This window comes from Neoarius graeffei, chromosome 5, assembly GCF_027579695.1.
Source record: "Neoarius graeffei isolate fNeoGra1 chromosome 5, fNeoGra1.pri, whole genome shotgun sequence".
NCBI classification, from domain to species: Eukaryota; Metazoa; Chordata; class Actinopteri; order Siluriformes; family Ariidae; genus Neoarius; species Neoarius graeffei.
Window position 1 is genome coordinate 102,139,244 of NC_083573.1, and position 23,779 is coordinate 102,163,022.

Below are 23,779 nucleotides of genomic sequence, written 5' to 3' on the forward strand. Positions count from 1 at the left end.
GAGAAAAGTTGGAAAAACATACACTCCTGGCCCAAAGGCCACTGCTCCACCCACACACACATGCGCACATAGAGAGAGAGAGAGAGTACTGTGTGTGTGTGTGTGTGTGTGTGTGTGTGTGTGAGAGAGAGAGAGAGAGTACTGTGTGTGTGTGTGTGAGAGAGAAAGAGAGAGTACTGTGTGTGTGTGTGTGTGTGTGAGTACTGTGTGTGTGTTTAGTTTGTAGAAACTTGAACACAGATCAGAGTGGAGTGTTTGTCGGCTGCTCGCTCTCACACATGTGTGTTCTGTCCATGAGCTAATGGTGTGATAATAAATTGTAGCTGAGAGATTGTGGAGTGCAGAAAGACGTCGCTGCTCCTGTAAATGTGCTGATGTGGCGTCCTGTCCTCTGATTTCTGTGTGTGAGAGAAACACACTCACATTTCTGTTCCATGCTAAAGTTTAGCTGGATTATGGCTGTGTTTGTGTGTTTGAGATCAGTGTTCTGATATTTCATCATTTCTCTTCCAGTCTGTGTGAGTGTAATCTGACAGAGGAAATCTGTAGAGTTCTGTCCTCAGTTCTCAGCTCAAACTCCTCCAGACTGAGAGAACTGGACCTGAGTTACAATAACCTGCAGGATTCAGGAGTGAAGCTGCTCTCTGCTGGACTGAAGAATCCACACTGTACACTGGAGACACTGAGGTACACACACACACACACACACACACACACACACACACACACACACATACACAGAGACAGAGAAACAAACCTCTGGCACTTTTACAGGAGATGGTTTAACTTTTTACACTAACAGGTTATTAAACCAACCTTTTGACACACGTGAACACACCACCTGTACTCAGGTCCACTCCAAACCCCCAGAAATCAGAGGTGTGTGTGTGAGCAGAGAATGATACACACCAACTGTTTTACTGTCTGTTTGAAACTCAACACACAACTTTGTGTTCAGTTCAAATAATTACATCATATTTTTCCCAAAATCTTGACCTCCAGCAGTAAAACAACCCCAATAAGAAGTGTCCATCAAACCCCACCCTGACAAACTCCTGACCAATCAGAGAACTCCCTCATGGACAGTGTCTTGCAAAAGTATTCATCCCCCTTGGTGTTTGTCCTGTTTTGTCGCATTAAAAGCTGGAATTAAAATGTTTTTTGGAGGGTTAGCACCATTTGATTTACACAACATGCCAAACACTTTAAAGGTGAAAATTGTTGTTTTATTGTGGCACAAACAAAAATCACGGTGAAAGAAAAAAAAACAGACACACAAAAGTCAGTACCTTGTAGAGCCACGTTCTGCTGCAATTCCAGCTGCAAGTCTCTTAGGGAATGTCTCGATTAGCTTAGCACAGGGGTTCTCAACCTTTTCTGCTTCGAGGCCCACCTATTCATACTTGTACCCAGTCGGGGCTCATTAAAAAAAGATCCCCAATTATTTTGGCTCATCTATTCTATTAGAATCTAATAATCTCCTGTAAAGTGTATTAATGGGATGCAACATCACTCCCTGTTACAGATGGGAGCTCAGGAATTAAAGCAGTCCAATAAAAGCTGTTTTTAATTGTAGGTGTTGTATTTAAAACTGTATGGATGTGCCAGAAGCCAAATCATGCATGCAGTTCATTCTCAGCCAAAAGGGATTAATGATCCAAAAGTGGAGTCTGGTCCATTCACATACAATCGGAACTTATTGCCATGTTTGTGTTCAGCAAACGAGCAAGTTATTAAACCCAAGAAGTGGATATAGAAACCACTCAGTGGGATTAGATCCTTACACACTAACAAAGAAGGAATTTTACTTTGAAAGAAAAGTTTACTTGCTAAATTTGACATTCGTAGAATAATCAACTTATCTTTATATAAAGTCATTCATTCATTCTGAGTTGGAAAATTATCCATCCGTTGAGTTCCCCAATATCTCAGACTCCCTGGTGCTGCAGACATCGTTCTACATGGACACACAGATGAAAACCTGGAAGATCATGGAGGAGAACAACTTTTTATATGTGGCTAGGTTAAAGATTTGGGGATCAGAGCACTACAAGATAAATCCTGTATCGTTTTTGCCCGGGTAAGGAGGAATTTCTGGGCTTTTTGTCCGTGTCTTTTTTAAGCCTGTCACGATAACAAATTTTGTTGGACGATATATTGTCTCAGAAATTATTGTGATAAACAATATTATTGTTGACGTCTTGTCAAGACAATTTTATGCCACTAGTAAAATAATAATGATCATGCAAATACACCCTTTCATAGAACAGTAAACTTTAATTAAGTCAACTTATTCAATTCAACAGTGGAATGTTAAAAATATATAAATATCAATCAGTAACCTAAAGAAATAAAACAACAATCAAACAAAACCACTCACAACAAAAACAATAAATAAAATACAATCTATGGCTCTTACAAATTGCACTTAAGTAAATATTAACTTGGCACAGGGTAATAAAAAGACATTCTTTTCTTCACAGGCAACATTCTGCCAATCCAGTTTCTCAAAGATTAGTACCCAGATAAACAAAAAGTGCAAAGTAACAACGTATTGCCAGCTGTCATTTGGATAAAAGTCACAACAATTAGAACGAGATAACATGTAGGCAAGGGCGTAGGTTTGGTATTAACATTGGTGGGGACATAAACCCAGTGCCAACCCCCAGTGGCGCCAACTTCAGGTCAACATTAGAGGGTCACAATATTTTGCTCCGTTGTGTTCCACCAAAAGAGTCTCCATCATCTCTCCAAAGGCCAGACTTTTAACATTTGAAGTTCAGAACTGTAGTAATTCATGAATAATAATAATAATAATAATATGCATTTATTTGATGAATTGCAAATCTTGCATGTGATGATTAACTCATTCTACCAATTTGCAAATGCGTTTTACAAGCAAATAACGTCTTGACTGTCGGGAGGGTGTATGCTCCTTTCCCTCATAAATGGAAGTAAAACACATCCGGAACCTTAAACACTGCGTTCCATGAGGCTGGCAGGGGGAGTCGGCTCTCTTCTGTGGGATCTTTAACGAGTTTTAGAATGCTAGTTTAAGCTGATATGTGATTGATCTAACGGTAAAACAGCACGAGGGCTCGAGAACTTTTTTGACACGTTGAAAGGTTACAGTTTTACTTGGCAACAGAATGTATCTGAATTCTGATTGGTTGTTGTATCTGAATTCTGATTGGTTGTTGTTATATTATTGCCCTTTTGTTGTCTTCTTGAGCCCAGAGCAGAGAGGGGAGGAGGGAGGGAGTGACAGGGTTCTACAGAGAAGTTTTTAGCCTCCACTTTCAAATGAACCGCCTCGAAAACCAATCAGTTCAGCGGAATAGTACTCGGTATGTGACGTTTTCAAAAGAGAGGCGGTGTAACCAAAAATTTGTGATCCAGAAGGCGGAGGCTGTTCTGCTTATTATGTGAAAATGTTCGATTTGATTAAAAGGTGTCTGGGCCTCGAACAATGTCCACATCACAATCAGGTTGTTGTTGTTGTTGTTTACATGGGTCATGTTACCCGAACTCGGTCAGGGCTCTGCAGGTCTTAACTGAAGCACTTCAGATTCAGGGTTAGCGAGCTGCTAAAGTTTACAGGCACTTCACAAGCAAGACTCGGTGCAATATTAGCCAACATTAGCACAATCTGATATGATTTAATGTCTTTGTGACCTTAATAAACACCGGTTGTTGTCGGTATCAAGTGTAGGTGCATTGGTAATTATTAAGTGATCAATCTCATTAAATCAGTCTCATTAAATCTGAAGGTTAATAATTAAATTGAATCAATCCCATTGAATCATTTAATTTGAATCAATTAAATTGAATCATACCATTGAATCAGTCTCATTGAATCGTTTAAAGTGAATCACTTAAAGTGAATCATACCATTAATTTTGGTGCTTAATAATAAATTACCAAACAGCTAAATTATGGTATATTCCAAATTATTATGATCACTTACTGTATTACATAACTTATATGCACCCTTTTTAGAATTCTTTGGAGATTGGGCAACTTCAGAAATATTGGAACACAAATAAATACACAGTTTCAGTAATAAATGAATTTATTATAACAAAGATAAAAATGGATAATAGCAGATGGAATCATTATATACAAATATGATATGGTGTGTGTGTGTGTGTGTGTGTGTGTGTGTGAGAACAAAAGATTAGCTTTTTGTGCTAATTAAGATGTGTTTGTGTGTGTCAGGCCTGGTGAGGCCTAGCTTGGTTGCTAGCTAAGACAAAGGAATGTTATCTAAGTAAAACAAGGAGCTCGCACGTGTTGCTAATGTGTGCTTGTGTGTGGCCTGTGTGTGTGAAAGGCCGTATGGCCTGAGCAGAAGGCTAGCACGGATTGCTATCTAAGGTGTGTTTCTGTGTGTGGGGGAGGACCGCCACGTGTTAGAGACAAAAGGTTAGCTCTGTGTAGCTAACTCCACGTGTGCTTGTAGGGGAGGAGTTGACCACATGGTTAGGCCTATGGCCTAGCAAAAAAAAAGACGCTAGCGTGGGATGCTAACTGAGGCGTGGTTGACCACGTGGTGAGGCCTAGATTAGCTTTATGTTGCTAAGTAGACAAAAGAATGAGCCATGTGGCTAGCTAAGGCCCAAGGACCCTCCCTTGTGGAGTTAAAACAAAAGGTGTGTATGTGAGTGTGGGGGGAGGACCGGCACGTGTTCCCTTGAGACAATACCCTTAGCCCTGGAGGCTAATGGGACAAAAGAATTAGCCGTAGGCTAATTTCACTAGCTTATAGCAATACTGAATCCACTGAAATCTTGATGCGATCAAGATACGTGTAATAAGAGAATTAAGTATGTTAGTAAGGAATAAGGAAGCATGCACAGCCTATCTATTAAAACAATTGAGAGATTAAAAATATAACAATCATCAATTCGACACGCTGCGTGTCTAACAGTGTAAACAAAATGTTCCTGAGTTTAAATTCACACTAGTTCAATAAAAGCAAATTCCTAAGACTAGGTTTATTTATTATGTCCAAAAATGCCAAGTCTTACTTCCGTACTTCGCTTCTACGTGAGATTATGAGAAGATGTCCCGAGACTTTTGGAGCTTTCACCATTGTGGAGATCTCCGTGAAGCACGGGGGATTTCCTTGAAGAGGCTGAGTTCACAGGAGCCCGTAGAGACTTCTGTAGAAACAAAGAATTCTTGGTCCGACGCTTCGTAGCTCGTGGGAAGGAAATCTTTGTAGAACAATGTGCACAGCACTTCAGTTAAGAAAAAGAAAGGGTCCAGCCGCTTTCCTATAACTTTGAATTAAACTGCTTGGGCGGCAGTCGTGATGTCACTTCTAATACGAATAAACCGGTTATAACTCATCTCATCTGTAGCTGCTTTATCCTGTTCTACAGGGTCGCAGGCAAGCTGGAGCCTATCCCAGCTGACTACTGGCGAGAGGCGGGGTACACCCTGGACAAGTCGCCAGGTCATCACAGGGCTGACACATAGACACAGACAACCATTCACACTCACATTCACACCTACGGTCAATTTAGAGTCACCAGTTAACCTAACCTGCATGTCTTTGGACTGTGGGGGAAACCGGAGCACCCGGAGGAAACCCACGCAGACACGGGGAGAACATGCAAACTCCGCACAGAAAGGCCCTCGCCGGCCACGGGGCTCAAACCCAGGACCTTCTTGCTGTGAGGCGACAGCGCTAACCACTACACCACCGTGCCGCCCCACCGGTTATAACTCGACTGAGTTAAAAAATTGCGCGACTCTGGAGTCTACCTTGGCCAAGGGTAAGAAAGAAATTGCGCTAAATCGTGGATCTTGCAAGAAAGAGGTCTTTCTGGGTTTGCTCGGCAGAGCGAGCCTCTTTGTGTCCGCAGACCACTGGTCCTGAGACGGAAAGAGGAAGAGCAGAAGCTTGTTCCGTTATTTATGACTTCATGGAGGACATGATGTTGGTGATCCCGCCCTGGCGTGACGCAGGTCAACGCAGAAGTGGGCTGATGGGAAATGTAGTTTCTTAACGAGACGGGCTGTATGTACCTACAATCCCCCTTTTGGTCTCGGGGTATGATGGAGTCGTAGCACTGAGAGCACAGTACCGTACAGTCCACATGTCCATAGTCCTTGAGGTAGCCTTGCTCTGCACAGTCCATGGTGTCCTGTGAAAACTGTGTAAACTCATGAGTTCCAGTAAGACAGTTGGAGGCAGAGGCATTTTGGGCATATAATCAGGCTGTAGGCATTTTGGGCATATAATCACTCTAGCTAACTAGGTCAAAATCACATCTAAAAAAAAATAAACATGAAATATATATACTTCATTTCCTATGCATAAAAAAACAAGAAAAGAGAAGAAATGAAGGAAGAAAAGAAGTGTTAGTGTTTGGGTTGGCAAACCTAATCTTCTAGAAAGGTGTAATAGCAGTGGGTGGTCCGGCCAGAAAGCATGCGCTACTGCGGCTAAAGCTGTCAGGGATGCAGACCATCTTATCCAGCTTGGCGTGTAGTGTTATGTATGGGTTGCCTGGGCAGACCCAGTGGATGTCTTTAGTGGAAGTGCACATCTCTAAGTCTTGTGGATTCACAAAAATGAGGATAGCACTGCCAAGACTATATGCCAGGTGTATTTGCGATGAATACACACTAGTAATAATAGCGGATTTTAGTATTTTATCTACCATGTTATACCGAAGGGTTATTACTTTATTGGGTTGGTGAGTCTGACTGGGAATGTCAGTGTACGCTTATGGGTGAGTGATGCGTACAAGCTAGGTGGACAGGATGGGCCTAGCTATCGTCCACCCCCTTTTGGAGTGAGGACTGTTCAAAAGGTTTGATTCGATTACTATGGACCCATCGATATGAGAGCGTTTGATTAGGCCTGGATGTCCTAATGCGATACGCGACGGGGAACAGTTTTCCCATGATCGAAAGGTCTCGACCAGGGTGGTAGGAACTTCTCTGATAGTCGGGCGTAGTAGGCCTTTTGTCCTTCTACGCTCGAATTGAGATTCTTTTGGGCACATGTAAAGGTTGACTGTAGGTGGCATCGTAGGTCGGCAACATGTTGATGTGCGGTGTATGCAATTGCGATGCTCATGTCCTCTGGTTTGTATAGGAGATGCGGTGGGAGAACCATCTCCCGCCCAGTCATCATCCCAAAGGGTGTGACTTCAGTGGCGCAATGAGGGGTGGACCGAATGGCCCTTAGCACCAAGGGAAGTTTCACATCCCAATTTTTACCATGGTTTGTGACATACTTTTGCAGCATGCCCACAATGGTTTGAATGGCTCGTTCAACCTGACCAGAGAATTGAGGGTGGTACGCGATATGGAATTTCACCTCGATGCCTAACACGTCCCACAGCGCAGCCATTACACCAGCAGTGAAATGGGTGCCTGTCTGAGTCGATGGATAGAGGGAGGTTTTTCAAAGAATTGTGGCCACTAGGGGGAATCGCGATGTCGGGTGTTTCGACACCAGACTCGGTGTGCAAAGACATGAACTGAAGTTCATCGGAAATTTGATCTCGCATGGCGCTTGGTTGATCGGTGTTTGCACTAATCTCGTCGCAACGGGTTTGTGCATGTTTTGTGGGATCCAACGACGGTGGGGTTTTGTTTTGTGTGAAGTTGACTAAGTTTATGTTGCAGGGCTTGGTTGGGATTGGGTCGCCTTGTGAGAGCCGTGTCTGAGAGATGGTGGCGAAGACTTTAGCGCATATGAGAGGTGCGTCTTGTGTATTTGCCTTCGCCACCGGGGGGGCCCTACATCCTGACCCTCACCTGCTGTTTCAGAGGGATCTCCTCCCCCTTTCATGAGATATACCTGTGGTTCCTTGCCTAGTCATGCCAGCGGGTAGCTTTTGTAATTTTTCTTGAGCTCTTTTGTTTTATCTGTTGAGGGGTCTGACCTCTCCTGTAACAGTTCTTTAATCTCAGCCAACTGGGCTTTTAAAGAGTCCAGCTCTGAGCGGAACTCACCAGGTTGGTCTGAGTCACTGTCTCGGTCACCTCTACCCTTACGTGTGGAGCTACGGTTGGAGCGCTCCTGCCATCTCTGGCCAGAGCAGGGATGATGGTCTTGCCGCCAACCGCTTTGTTCCTTATGACCATTCTCATCTGGTGAGCGGTTGCCATGGTCACTGTGGCCTTGCCATCGGTCTCTCCTGGCCTTACCTTGCCGATTCTCCCACTCACCTTGGTGATGGCTCGGCAAGGGGCGGTCTGGACCGGGATTTTTCCAGGTGGGTCCCCCTTTTGGTGCTTCACCTCCTTTTAAGGCTAGCAGAGGCTTGTCCTCACCCTGGAGGCTAAGGACTCTGGGTTCATCATCGTTTCTGTTTGCGGTTTTGACAATGGTCTCCCAGGTCATTTGGGCTAGTTGCCTAGTTTCCCTCATCGAGTAGAAACCCTGTCAACACGCTAGTGTGACGTGAGTCCGCACGCTTGGGTGGAGGTTATGTAAGAAGAGGGATTTGAAGCCTCTATCTTCTTCCAAGCCTGGTGCGCTACTACCCTGGAAATAGGCAGTAGGTAGCCATCTATAATATTCACGAGGTGCCTCAGACCGTTTTTGTTTGATTTGTATAGCACACAATGTCGCGGAGGTTTCATCCGTGTACGGCGCATATTCTTCCCTCATGTAGTTGCGAAGTTTCGAGTAACTATCGCAAACGTTTGGGGGTAGAGTCTCTAAAAAGGCACGAACGCTGCTACTGGAGGTCTTCCAGATCAGTTTGAGTTTCTCTCGTGTTGTGGCTCTCGGTAGGTCTATCAGACATCGGTCAATTTCTCGTAAATAATAATTTACATTAGTTCTTTTATTATCGGGATCGAATCGCTCGATATCTTGGGCAAGTAAGTCAATTTGCCGTATGCAGAGGGTTTGGTGCACGTCCTTGTGCGGCCTCCTTTGCTCTCCTGAGTATTCACTATCTGAGCTACTCTGGAATCGCTCCCGTTTCGCACGAGATGCGTAGTCTGATTCATCCGAAGATGGATCAGGGATACTGTAGCGCACTGACCTGGGTGTGCTACGGGCCTGGGCTCGGGATGAGCGCAGGACGACTCCACCCTGGCTAAACGATGACGGAGTCGTGTAGCAAGTTGATGGAGCTTGGCAGGATGTCTGGTTCTCGACCAGGTAATCCACGGTGTCTGGCTCGGACGCCTCTTCCCGCTCTGAACTTCGGCGCATTGTTGGGGGTCTTTCACGCCCCACACGCCCTTCTTGGGGGGTCTGCTCCTTGGCAGCCCTTTTGGCGGCCTTTTCGGCTTTCTCTAGCCTTTCGGTGCAATCATCAAGGGAGTTCTTCAAGAGACTATGCTCCCTATATAAATCATTGACATCGGCTGCCAGCTCGGCGTTGCTGGTGGTCAGCCTGTCAACCTCTCCACGGAGGGATCTGATCTCTAGATCAGTATCCTGGAAGTGTAAAAGGAATAACAATGTGCACAGTGCTTCAGTTAAGAAAAAGAAAGGGTCCAGCCGCTTTCCTATAACTTTGAATTAAACTGCTTGGGCGGCAGTCTTGACGTCACTTCTAATACGAATAAACCGGTTATAACTCGACTGAGTTAAAAAATCGCGCGACTCTGGAGTCTACCTTGGCCAAGGGTAAGAAAGAAATCGCGCTAAATCGTGGATCTTGCAAGAAAGAGGCGTTTCTGGGTTTGCTCGGCAGAGCGAGCCTCTTTGTGTCCGCAGACCGCTGGTCCCGAGACGGAAAGAGGAAGAGCGGGAGTTTGTTCCGTTATTTATGCCTTCATGGAGGACGTGATGTTGGTGATCCCGCCCCGGCGTGACGCAGGTTAATGCGGAAGTGGGCTGATGGGAAATGTAGTTTCTTAACGAGACGGGCTGTATGTACCTACACAAGTCGGATTGTTATTTACATGCCACATAAACTTAGAAAACAGTCATATTCGTATGTTGTAATTTTTACACACCGAATATGAACTGTTGTTAACTGATTAATTTTCCGAGCTAATCTAACATTACATTCCTCAAGGACAGTTTGCTAGCTAGCAGCCAGTCACTGCACTGCAACCACACTTGCTAATTGACATGGTAGCTGAACCTGCATGCTGTTTTCATGACCACGCCCCCAGAGCGAATATTCATGAGTGAATTGGGCGTGACGTTTCACTCAGTGGAAACCTACAGTAACCCTTTGTGTACCGCGCACGGAGCGGGATTTTTATTTTTCTTCAATCAGAAATATTGGTAGGGACATGCCCATACCCAATTCTGCGCCTATGGTCTGTACAACAGAGCAACGTGTTGTTGTCTTTTTCCCGTTCAGTGGATCCCCTGACTGGATAACTGTTGCATGCTGGGAGGCCCCGTCTCTGACAGAGAGCTGCGCGAGACGACAGAAAACAGCGCAGTGTTTTATTCAGTCAGTGGGTCAAGCTAATACTCTGGCAACTTCCCTATGTAGATGTACAGCGCGTAAATGCCAAAATCGCAGTAAAAAAAAATTACCGAATTCATTTTCATTTACTGTACGATAAGTCGGTATATCGAATATCGCGACAGGCCTAGTCTTTGCGATGGTTGCTAGGATGCTACAAGTTTTACTATCGAGTGTAAACAAATGACAGCCGCTCGATTCTCAAACCTCCCTGCTCTTCTCTTCCAGCAGGCATCACAGATCCATATAATTTACCCACAAACATATTTATTTATTCTGTTCTCACTATATATGCACACGAGTTAAATGTAGAGTAGTAACGTGACAAAAATAAAGGCTTCTTAATTTACCCACAAATGTATTTATTCTACTTGAAAAGTGTACGGCAAACCAGCTACTGAAACTGGGACACTACTATTTATCTGAACTATTTAGGCAAAAAAAAAATGCACGGCCCACTAGCTGGCGCTTCACGGTCCACTAATGGCCCGCGGCCCAGTGGTTGAGAAACACTGGCTTAGCGCATCTAGCCACTGGGATTTTTGCCCATTCCTCAAGGCAAAACTGCTCCGACTCCTTCAAGTTAGATGGGTTGTGTTGGTGTTCAGCAATCTTCAAGTTATGCCACAGATTCTCAATTGGATTGAGGTCTGGGCTTTAATTAGGCCATTCCAAGGCATTTAAATGTTTCCTTTAAATCACTCCAGTGTAGCTTTAGCAGAATGTTTAGGGTCATTGTCTTGCTGGAACGTGAACCTTCATCCCAGTCTCAAACCTCTGGCCAACTCAAACAGGTTTTCCTCCAGAATTGCCCTGTATTTAGTGCCATCCATCTTTCCTTCAGTCCTGACCACCTTTCCTGTCCCTGTGGATGAAAAACATCCCCACAGCATGATGCTGCCACCACCATGCTTCACTGAAGGAATAGTTTTCTCGGGGTGTTGGGTTTGCGCCACACATGGCATTTCCCATGATGGCCAAAAAGTTCAGTTTTAGTCTCATTTGACTGGAGAATCTTCCATGTGTTTGGGGAGTCTGTCACATGCTGTTGGGCAAACTCCAAATGGGTTTTCTTCAGCAATGGCTTTTTTCTGGCCACTCTTCCATAAAGCCCCACTCTGTGGAGTGTACGGCTTAAAGTGGTCCTATGGACAGATACTCCCATCTCCTCTGTGGATCTTTGCACCTCCTTCAGTGTTATCTTTGGTGTCTTTGTTGCATCTCTGATTAATGCCCTCCTTGCCCGGTCTGTGAGTTTTGGTGGGCGGGGCCTTCTCTTGTCAGGTTTGTAGTGGTGCCATGTTCTTTCCATTTTGCTATAATGGATTTAATGTAGCTCTGTGGGATATTCAAAGTTTCGGATATTTTTTTATTACACAACCCTGATCTATACTTCTCCACAACTTTGTCTCTGACCTGTTTGGAGGCTCCTTGGTTCTCATGTTGCTTGCTTAGTAGTGTTGCAGAGTCAGGGTCCTTCCAGAATAGGTTGACTTATACAGACATCATGTGACAGATCATGTGACACTTAGATTGCACACAGGTGGATCTTAATCAACTAATTATGTGACTTATGAAGTGAATTGGTTGGATCAGCTCTTATTTAGGGGTTTCATATGAAAGGGGGTGTATACTTATGCACACTCCAGATTTCTGTTTTTACATCTTAATTAACCAACAATGTGCACCTTTAAAGTGTTTGGCATGTTGTGTAAATCAAATGGTGCTAACCCTCCAAAAATCCATTTTAATTCCAGCTTGTAATGCGACAAAACAGGACAAACACTAAGGGGGATGAATACTTTTGCAAGACACTGTACAAACAGTTTGGTGCTCTGGAAAATCAGTTCAATGTGAAATTAACCAAACGACAGTAACAGAGTATGTGTGTGTGTGTGAGAGAGAGAGAGAGTACTGTGTGTGTTTAGTTTGTAGAAACTTGAACACAGGTCAGAGTGGAGTGTTTGTCGGCTGCTCGCTCTCACACGTGTGTGTTCTGTCCATGAGCTAATGGTGTGATAATAAATTGTATCTGAGAGATTGTGGAGTGCAGAAAGACGTCCCTGCTCCTGTAAATGTGCTGATGTGGCGTCCTGTCCTCTGATTTCTGTGTGTGAGAGAAACACACTCACATTTCTGTTCCTTGCTAAAGTTTAGTTGGATTATGGCTGTGTTTGTGTGTTTGAGATCAGTGTTCTGATATTTCATCATTTCTCTTCCAGTCTGCGTGAGTGTAATCTGACAGAGGAAAGTTGTAGAGTTCTGTCCTCAGTTCTCAGCTCAAACTCCTCCAGACTGAGAGAACTGGACCTGAGTCACAATAACCTGCAGGATTCAGGAGTGAAGCTGCTCTCTGCTGGACTGGAGAATCCACACTGTACACTGGAGACACTGAGGTACACACACACACACACACACACACACACACACACACACACACACACACACACACAGTAAGTGTCCTGTATATAAAGATTGTGTGTGTTGTGTAGTAAAGCTGAGTGATTTATGCTGTAACTGTGAGATGTTTCTCTCTACAGGTTGTGTAACTGCAGTATTACAGGTGAAGGTTGTGCTGCTCTGGTTTCAGCTCTGAGGTCAAATCCCTCATCACACCTGAGAGAACTGGATCTGAACTACAATAATCCAGGAGCATCAGGAGTGAAGCTGCTCTCTGATCTACTGAAGGATCCACACTGTACACTGGAGACACTACAGTGAGTTACTGACTGTCTACACACACACACACACACACACACACAGACACACACACACACACACACACACACGCGTTTCATGTTCCATCTTCTCCACAGTGAACTCAATCACTGTTTCTCAAAATGTGCTCCATGAGCGACCCCCCCCGCTGCTCCGCAAGTTGATGTAAAATATCACGTTTTATCAGTGTTTCTCGAATCGCCGATGTGACTCCAAAAGCAAAGTTCTGAGTCTCACAGATGAGTCGTTTTCTATATTGAATAAAGTCCTCTGTAAATTCAAATAGTCGCCTATTATTTGAATTTGTCTGACATTAAGCAAGCCAATAGTTTTGTGACACTGCCTATAGCTCCGTCAGTTTCGGTTACACTTTCATAATCAACGTCACCTCTGAATGTGGAGGGAATGTGGAATACGGAGAAACTACGAGTTACCAAGTTGACTTAGCATCAAACTGTCAAAAAGATAACGGATCGGTGGCTGAAGAGCGAGTTAGTCAAAATAAAAGCACAAGAAACGTCTGACACGAGCAAGGACAAAGTGCAAAGACATGATGATTCAGTGAGCACTGATATGGAGTCTCAGGATAGTTTGCTGCAGGAGCTCCCTCAGAGTAGTAGTGAAGCTCAACATGACCATGGAAAATCGAGTGCTAAAGCGAAAGGAAAATACCACAGCGACTACATCAAATTTGGATTTTTTTTGGACTGGGAATGCGGAGGATCCGAAACCACATTGTGTTCTGTGCTACGAAACATTGGCCAACGAGGCAATGAAACCTGCTAAGCTCAAGCGGCACTTCGAAACTAAACACAAGGATTACGTCAACAAACCGACTGCATTTTTGAGAGAAAATGTGAAGAGCTTCAGCATCACACGAGAAAGGGAGCCTCACAGTTTTTTGTGCCTGTGGAAAATGCGAAAGCTCCAGCAGCTTCATACAGGGTCTCCCTGCTGATCACGAAAGCAGGCCAACCTCATTCAATAGGCGAGACTTTAGTTCAGCCAGCTGCAAAGGTTATGGCTAACATAATGCTTGGGGTAAAAGCAAGTGATGAAATGAACAGGGTACCTCTGTCCAATGACACTGTCCAGCAGCGCAGAACATCCATGGCTGAAAATGTCCAAGAGCAGCTGGTGACACGTTTACATCAAAGTCAGTTTTTCTCTCTGCAAATGGACGAATCCACTGATATTGAGAATGAGGCAAATCTCCTGTGGTTTGTAAGGTGTATATATATGATGGTGCTGTGCATAATGATTTTCTTTTTTTGTCACTCCCTGCTGACCAACACCACAGGAGAAGTGATTTTTAACTCACTTAATGATTTCATTGTGCAGAATAACACTGACTGGACAAGATGCGTTGGCATTTGCACAGACGGTGCGACTGCGATGACGGCAGAATACAAGGGCCTCGCTGCACGTGTCTGCACAGTAGCACCATCTGCCACAGCAACACACTGCTGCATTCACAGAGAGCAACTGGCAGTGAAAAAATGCCCCAGTGTCTTAAACCAGTCCTGGACGAGTCTGTGAAAATAGTTAATCTGAGTAAAAGCAAAGCACTGAACACACGTCTTTTTAAAGCTCAGTGTGAAGAAATGGGAAGCGAGCACACGAAACTTCTTTTTCAGACTGAAGTTCGCTGGTTATCGCGTGGGAAAGTTCTCACCCGTCTATTTGAACTGCGTGACGAGGTCAAGTTCTTCCTGCGTCCAAGTGATGAACTGTATGACAGAATGCAGGATTTCCAATCTTTCGCAAAATTGGTTTATCTTGCTGATCTGTTCAGCACTCTCAATACCATGAATTTAGCACTGCAAGGAAAAGCCATCACAGTCTTTACTGTCCAGGACAAAATTAAAGCCGCACGCCTCAAGATGGAATTGTGGTGTGCCCGTCTCGATTGCCAAGAATTCCATAGTTTCCCTACGCTGGCAGATTTTCTTCTCACTGCCGAGGAGGTCCGGGATGGCGGCACAGTTGCAGCCTTTAAGGAACATCTGCAAGGCCTTCACTCACAATTGGGCAGAGGTGGACAGTCATCAGAATCGGAATTACTTTATTAATCCCCGGAGGGAAATTCAAAAAATTAAGTACATTTACTTGAGTTCTGTACTTAAGTACACTTTTTGAGTATCCGTACTTTACTTGAGTATTTTTTTTGGCAACTTATGACTTTAACTTCACTCCATTTAAAAGACAAATATCGTACTTTTTACTCCACTACATTTCTATCAAGCTCCTCGTTACTCGTTACTCTGAAGCAGCTTTGAAAGAGGATGTTTTATCTTTTCTAAAACGTGTTTTTTTCGCAGGTGACCCTGAGACAGCCGATCAGTAATCACTTGGGTCACGTCACGTCCACAGACTATAAAATCAAGTTCAGTGATTTCTCCGCAGAATTATTTAACACGATCAGTTGATGGCAGAATGGAAGGAGGCGGTTCTTCTGGGGAATGCACACACCCATGTTTCAGTTTTCTGAAAGGAATAATGAGTCGTTTAATTTAAATTATTTTTTTTGCCTAAAATGGAGTAAATCACAGCCTACAAAAACTTGTTGTCCGATCCGCGGAAGCATATTGAGGTATGTAAAAGTTTTATTCCAAGAGAAAGCTTACCCAAAGTCACCCATGTTTCAGTTTTCTGAAAGGAATAACGATTGGTTTCGTTTTAAATGCTTGCTCCGTTTGCCTAAAACAAAGCACGTCATAGCCGACAAAAACTTGCTGTCTGACCTGCGGAAGGATATTAAGGTATGTAAAGGTTTTATTCCAAGAAAAAGCTTATCATAAAGTTGACTATGCTTTAGAGTTAGCGATAACGTTGCAATATCTCTGCAGTCTGCTTATTCAAATGACTTTCTATAGATTTTCCTGCCAAGTTGCCATAGTCTTGTCCACAGCTAACATTTACACATAGCTAGTTAACTTGGACACTGTTAGCTAGCATGTAAAAATGGAGTTACGCTAACATGAATAACGTTAACTTATCTGAAGTCCTTTCAGAAATATGTTTTAGCATAATCTTGTACAAGTAAACAGAATGTACAAATCTTTCTTTTCTAGTAATGTTAGCGACCCAACATGATTTTGAGTTTGAAAAGAGTTTGCTAGCGTCAGGTGGCGCTTCACTGACTAGCTAGCTTATTGTTAAATTATCATGATTCCACAGGCAGATTCATATGTGCATGAATACATACACTTACTCATGTATACACACACACACACACACACACGCGTGCGACATGTGAGATGGACAGTATTTTACTCGTCAGTCACAACAAATTTTCAGAATTTTTTGTTTTGATGGCAGATGATGGTCTTGCATTTTTTTGTCTTGCTTAAAGCAGCGTTGCTGTTAGACAGTTATTAAGCTCGAGGTGTGGATCTGGGTTTTAATCAGGTTGGATCGTCATTTTTATTTTCTGAGGAAGCTGCGTTTACAGCTATTCCACTGTCTTCCTGATTAACATACACATACATGTGTGCACACACTGCCAGAGCTGGGTCAGAACACGATCATGTCAGTGGGGTGGGGAGGAGTGTTACGATTAATAAATAAATGGCAACGGCTCTTTTTCAGTTCAGTTGTGTTTCATTTTGTAACATTCTACCAGGTGTTTATTCTACAGGTTCTGCAAGTTGGTCAGTAAATCCAGTCGGTTGTTTCAGAGGCATCAGGTTTTGTAAGCGTTGTGGCAATAATGCAACAATTTGTTGACAGAAAATGTATTTTAAATACTTAAGTATTTATAAAATCAAGTACTTCAGTACTTTAACTTAAGTAAAAATTTGACTGTTCAACTTTCACTTGCGGGCAGCACGGTGGTGTAGTGGTTAGCGCTGTCGCCTCACAGCAAGAAGGTCCTGGGTTCGAGCCCCGGGGCCGGCGAGGGCCTTTCTGTGTGGAGTTTGCATGTTCTCCCCGTGTCCGCATGGGTTTCCTCCGGGTGCTCCGGTTTCCCCCACAGTCCAAAGACATGCAGGTTAGGTTAACTGGTGACTCTAAATTGACCGTAGGTGTGAATGTGAGTGTGAATGGTTGTCTGTGTTTGTGTGTCAGCCCTGTGATGACCTGGCGACTTGTCCAGGGTGTACCCCGCCTTTCGCCCGTAGTCAGCTGGGATAGGCTCCAGCTTGCCTGTGACCCTGTAGAAGGATAAAGCGGCTAGAGATAATGAGATGAGATGAGATGAGACTTTCACTTGCATTGGAGTAACATTTGATCAGTGGGATCTGTACTTTGACTTGAGTAATGAACTTGGGTTCTTTGTCCACCTCTGAATTGTGGAGATCTTTCCCAGAATTAGATGTGGGCTTTGAGTGGATCAGAAATCCATTTGGAGACAGAAAACACATTGAGCACATCAGTTCCAATCTGTCACCAAGAGAGGTTGATGGTCTTGTGGGCGTCGCATCAGATGGGACACTGAAGATGACATTTAAAGAGAAATGCTTGACAGACTTTTGGGTCCACATCCAACCTGAACATCCTGAGCTGGCTGACTCTGCTCTGAAACTGTTAAAGGTGTCATTCGACGACAAACCGTTTAATACTTGCTCTTTTTGAAATACCATAGGTCACTCCAAGTTGCATATGCATGCTGCACGTGAAAATGTTCTTCTCACCCCATTCCCTGTATTAGCCTATGAAAGAAAATAGACGGAAAAACGAGCGAATCAGAAAAAGCCCTACGAACTTGCGTCCCTTCAAAAATTAGTAGTCATGGTCTCGCCCATAACCCACTGGAGGGAGCGTCACAGTGCTGTTAGCCAATCAGAAGCGATATGTTTACATGGCATGAATATTCATGAGTAAGAGCTGAAATCCTGTCGTTCTCTCCCCACCCACTCCTCCACCAAACTAGAACAGCCTGAAACAGGAGCACCACAGCATTTTTTTCACCAAAACTGGCTCACAGGGCATTCATTCATACTAGAGACCACCACACAATTAATGAGAAAACGATGCAATGACACCTTTAATGCCATTTTCAACCACGTACAACTGGGAAGTTGGATTTTCCACTCTGGTTGGACTGAAAACAAAGCAGCGCAACCGGATCAATGTGGCCCCCAATATGAGATTAAAACTGTCCAGTTTGGAGCCAGACATTGCTTCACTGATGGATCAGAATAAGCAGCACCATTCTTCCCATTAAGATAAGGACAACAATGAGTGAGATGACGATACTATTTGTAAAACTGTCATTTCATTAGTGTGTAATTTGTAATATCCTGTTGAAGTCGGCTCATTGTTTTTTGTTCGGGATAATTAGGGGGTTTGGTGGTCCGCGAGATATTTTTATTAATAAAGTGTTCCTTGGTCTGAAAAAGTTTGAGAAACACTGAACTAAACTGATGTGTGTTGTTTAAAGTGTAATGTATTATTCTATAAGCAACTGAAATGTGTTCATGAGAATCAGATTTACTTTCTACATTAATTCCATATCATCAATCAATAAAAATTAAACTTGTGAATTGTAATTCTGGCTGTTTAGATCTTGTGTCTCCACCTCTATCCGTCCCTTTCCCTTTCTTGTAGTTAAATCCATCGTCTCATATGAGCTGAGACACGTGGATCTGTCCAAGTACAAACACACAGTCTCTTTATTTTATATTTTTATCCTGACATCAGAACCTTGTGTTCAGGGAGACACTTTATTTCACAACTGATGGAACACACTGCATTTATCCATCAGATATTCACAGATTTCATCATTTCTCTTCCAGTCTGTGTTGGTGTAATCTGACAGAGGAAAGCTGTAGAGTTCTGTCCTCAGTTCTCAGCTCAAACTCCTCCAGACTGAGAGAACTGAACCTGAGTGACAATAACCTGCGGGATTCAGGAGTGAAGCTGCTCTCTGCTGGACTGGAGAATCCACACTGTACACTGGAGACACTGAGGTACACACACACACACACACACAGAAACAAACCTCTGGTACTTTTCCAGGAGATGGTTTCACTTTTTACACTAACAGTTTATTAAACCAACCTTTTGACACACGTGAACACACCACCTGTACTCAGGTCCACTCCAAACCCCCAGAAATCAGAGGTGTGTGTGTGAGCAGAGAATGATACACACCAACTGTTTTACTGTCTGTTTGAAACTCAACACACAACTTTGTGTTCAGTTCAAATAATTACATCATATTTTTCCCAAAATCTTGACCTCCAGCAGTAAAACAACCCCAATAAGAAGTGTCCATCAAACCCCACCCTCACAAACTCCTGACCAATCAGAGAACTCCCTCATGGACAGTGTCTTGCAAAAGTATTCACCCCCTTGGAGTTTGTCCTGTTTTGTCACATTACAAGCTGGAATTAAAATGGATGTTTGGAGGGTTAGCACCATTTGATTTACACAACATGCCAAACACTTTAAAGCTGAAAATAGTTTTATTGTGACACAAACAAAAAATATGATGATTCCCCCCCCCGAAAAAAAACAGCAATCTGGAGTGGGCATAGGTATTCAACCCCCAAAGCCAGTACCTTGTAGAGCCACCTTCTGCTGCAATTCCAGCTGCAAGTCTCTTAGGGAATGTCTCGATTAGCTTAGCACAGGGGTTCTCAACCTTTTCTGCTTCGAGGCCCACCTATTCATACTTGTACCGAGTCGGGGCTCATTAAAAAAGATCCCCAATTATTTTTGCTCATCTATTCTATTAGAATCTAATAATCTCCTGTAAATTGTATTCATGGGATGCAACATCACTCCCTGTTACAGATGGGAGCCCAGGAATTACTGTATTTTTCAGACTATAAGTCGCACTTTTTTTCATGGTTCGTCTGGCCATGCGACTTATACTCTGGTGCGACGTATATATGTTTTTTTTTCACCACGGAATAACTGGAGCTGATGCTGAGTCTGACGACAGCCATGCAGAAGAAGAGGAAACGGCGCTTCGTCTGCCGCTGGAGTTGGCAGAGTTGTTCAGAAGCGACACCGAGGATGAGGAATTCAATGGATTTGCTGATTTGGAGTGAAATCGTCAGCTTGATAAACTTGATTGACTTGTGTTTTATTATTAATGATAGGCCTATAGTTATTTAAATAAGTTATGTAATGATTTTAGGCAGTGCTTAATTTGTGAAGTGGGAGGTCCCGGAACGCAGGAGGTGGGTGGGTCCGGCGACTCAAAAAAAAAAAAAAAAGGCGGGCGGTGGTTTACTATAACTTTATGCACACGTGCTTATTGTGTGTAAAAAAAAAAAAATAATATCAGACATTATGATCTTAGAAAACGCTTTAGTGACGAACAGTTACAGACAGTAATATGTCGTGATATTATGTGATAAAATATTATTTTTTATTAGGCTATATATTAAATTATATATTAAATTTATTTTCTAAAATAACAGACTGTACTCATATCACAACCAGTTTATTTCACCATTGGAGATCAGATCACACAAGCTATGAGTTAAATGACTTCCTGGCTCAGGTGGATAAGGCGCCATACCATAAATCCGGGGACCCTGGTTCGACTCCCACCTGTGGTCATTTTCCGAGCCCTCCCTGTTTTTCTCCTGCTCATTTCCTGTCTCTACACTGTCCTATCCAATAAAGGTGGAAAAAGCCCAACAAAGAGAATAATAATTTAAAAGCAGTGCCAGCAAACATAAGTGCAATCAATTCAAGTAATAGTTAAGAAATAAAGGGTTTACAAAACAAGTTGGAGAATTCATTTTAAAAATTTTAGTAAGCTTTCTTGTTTTTTTGCCATTTTTTCCACAGCGCAAGCAAACGGCTACAAAAAACCCGGTGTTCTATTGAGCGGAAGTATACACCCCATGTCCCTCCCTTCCCCTTTCGCATAGATTTTGTGGATGTCATAGGAGAGAAATCAACAACAGATATCAAAATCAAAACCGAACACTAAACAAATTTTTATTTACTTATTTAATTTATTGTTTGATTTTTTTCCCTTTGTGATGGTCACGGAGGTGATCTGATCCATTTAAATAGCTGCCGGAACACCGAATGAAATGAAAATAGCTGCCGTATCCGACGACGGAGGTTACGGATCTTGTTCCGTCATGTTCCGGCTCGATGTTACGGTACATATTCAGCCCGTTTTTCTCTGGGCTATTATAAATTATTTTGTTTTGCATTTTTAAAAATAACTCTCCTTCCAAGATGAACTTTATTCTTCGTCCCTGATGTTATAGTGTTAATGGTCTGAATAATGTTTAATGTTTTTATCTGATATGACGTTAACTGGCAGGCGCACTTTCTGCCTGTTTTTTTTCTCTGAGCTGTTGTTGTTGGGTTTTTTTTTTTCACTAGACGGTTGTTTTTACTACCGTACCTGTCTTTGGAGATGATCTACCTATAGCCTACTTGGCCTCTGATTTGATGAAATAAAATTCGACAAAAATGAAGAATGACACTCCTCGATGATGACTACAGCTTTAATAACACAGATGAAAGAGCCATGGGGCGATAATAAGCCCTGCCAGTAAAAATATTCTAAAAGCAAACTGATTAATGCATCAGTAATAGGCTACTAATATTAGTTATAATAATAATATAGGCTATTAGTAATAACGATAGTGATAGTATTAAAGATAGTAGTAGATATTTAAAATAATCAGACTAGGCTACTTACAGGGCAAAGGGCGCGTTATCACTGCTCAGCTGTTCGTTTATTAAATAAACAATGCAGTCGTGCAGTAACCACGCGCCGCTTATCAGATAGAATCACAGATTCTATGGATAGAATAACCCTTCAAAAAAGTGCGACTTGTAGTCCGGTGCGACGTATACATGTTTTTTTCGTCTTCATAATGAATTTTTTGGCTGATGCGACTTAAACTCCGGAGCGACGTATAGTCCGGAAAATACGGTAATTAAATCCGATAAAAACTGTTTTAATTGTAGGTGTTGTATTTAAAACTGTATGGATGTGCCAGAAGCCAAACCATGCATGCAGGACATTCTCAGCCAAAAGGGATTAATGATCCTAAAGTGGAGTCTGGTCCATTAACACAGGAACTTATTGCCATGTTTGCGTTCAGCAAACAAGCAAGTTATTAAACCCAAGAAGTGGATATAGAAACCACAGTGGGATTCGATCCTTACACACTAACAAAGAAGGATTTTTCTTGTGAAACAAAAGTTTACTCGCTAAATTTAATATTAGGAGAATAAATTTTGATCCTCCTGTAGCCGTAACTAAATACAAAGACAATAGTTAAGCATAATATTAATGAACTTAATGTGAAGATAATCAACAGATTTTAAGGATTTTTTTAAAGATTGTGTATATTTTTAGTCTTTTGTATTTGTAATGATTTGTATCTGTACACGACCCTGCCAGCTCCGCTGATCAACTTATCGTCTTTAAATAAAGTCATTCATTCATTCATTCATTATGAGTTGGAAAATTATCCATCCGTTGAGTTCCCCGACATTTCAGACTCTCTGGTGCTGCAGACAGACATCGTTCTACACCGGCGGTCCCCAAACACCGGTCCGCGGACATTCCAAACCGGGCCTTGACACAAAAAAAAAAAACAGAAATGTGCTCATCACACCCGTTTAGATGTCAAACGTCTATGTGGAGACTGCACAGATTGCATAGGTGGCCCATAGCAGCATATTAAACAGCTTTTTTTTTTCAATCATGATGACTGTCTGTCTGTCCTGCCCCTCAACACGTAGGCTACTTAACCTGCAGCGCAGTCTCAGTTCAGCTCAGTTCATGGTCAGCGGTACTGTACAGTCAGTGCTACACGTTAGCTAAAATGAACAAAAAGCAGACGTCATTAGCGAATTTCTTTGGTGTGGGTAGGGGCGAAAAAAGGCCCACTGATGATACTGGTGAACCAGAAACGTCGAAGAAAAAGAAGGGATCTTTCAATCGCAAATCTGACGAGTCATATCTTAAATATGGGTTTGCACAGACTGGTGACTCGCATGCACCAAATCCCTTGTGTGTGGTATGTGGCGATAAGTTGTCGAATGAGGCTATGAAGCCATCCAAGCTCATTCGACACCTAGAATCCAAACATCCAACACTTAAACACAAACCCCTTGAATTCTTTGAGCGTAAAAAACGTGAACAAGATTCACAAAAACTCGTGCTCAAGACAACTGCATCTGTGAATGTGGCTGCGCTAAAAGCCTCATACTTAGTGGCTAATCGAATTGCTAAATGCAAGAAACCTTTCACTATTGGGGAAGAGCTAATTCTGCCATGTGCAAAAGACATGTGCAATGAAGTCTTTGGGGAGGCAGCAGCAAAAAAGATAGGCGCGGTACCTCTTTCAGCCAGTACTGTCCATAGGCGGATTGATGACATAGCGGAGGATATTGAGACACAGTTGTTGGAGAGGGTAAGAGGGTCACCGTGGTTTGCGATTCAGGTTGATGAGTCCACTGATGTGGAAAACCGGGCAATTCTGCTTGTTTTTGTGCGGTACATTTTTGAGGAGGATGTGCAGGAGGATTTGTTGTGTGTACTGTCACTCCCAACAAACACCACAGGTGCAGAATTATTTCGAGCTTTGGATGGTTACAGTGGTGCTTGAAAGTTTGTGAACCCTTTAGAATTTTCTATATTTCTGCATAAATATGACTTAAAACATCATCAGATTTTCACACAAGTCCTAAAAGTAGATAAA

General features: G+C 42.9%; 1 protein-coding gene across 1 annotated transcript in view; it reads left to right on the forward strand.

Annotated features, from left to right (window-relative positions):
- LOC132887198 (NACHT, LRR and PYD domains-containing protein 12-like) overlaps positions 1-23,779 on the forward strand; it is a 77,001-nt gene that overhangs the window by 40,704 nt on the left and 12,518 nt on the right. Inside the window, exons 6-8 of the mRNA XM_060922670.1 lie at positions 514-687; positions 12,638-12,811; positions 18,875-19,048. Of these exons, the coding sequence (XP_060778653.1) occupies positions 514-687; positions 12,638-12,811; positions 18,875-19,048 (522 nt within the window). The remainder of the gene's footprint in view (positions 1-513; positions 688-12,637; positions 12,812-18,874; positions 19,049-23,779) is intronic.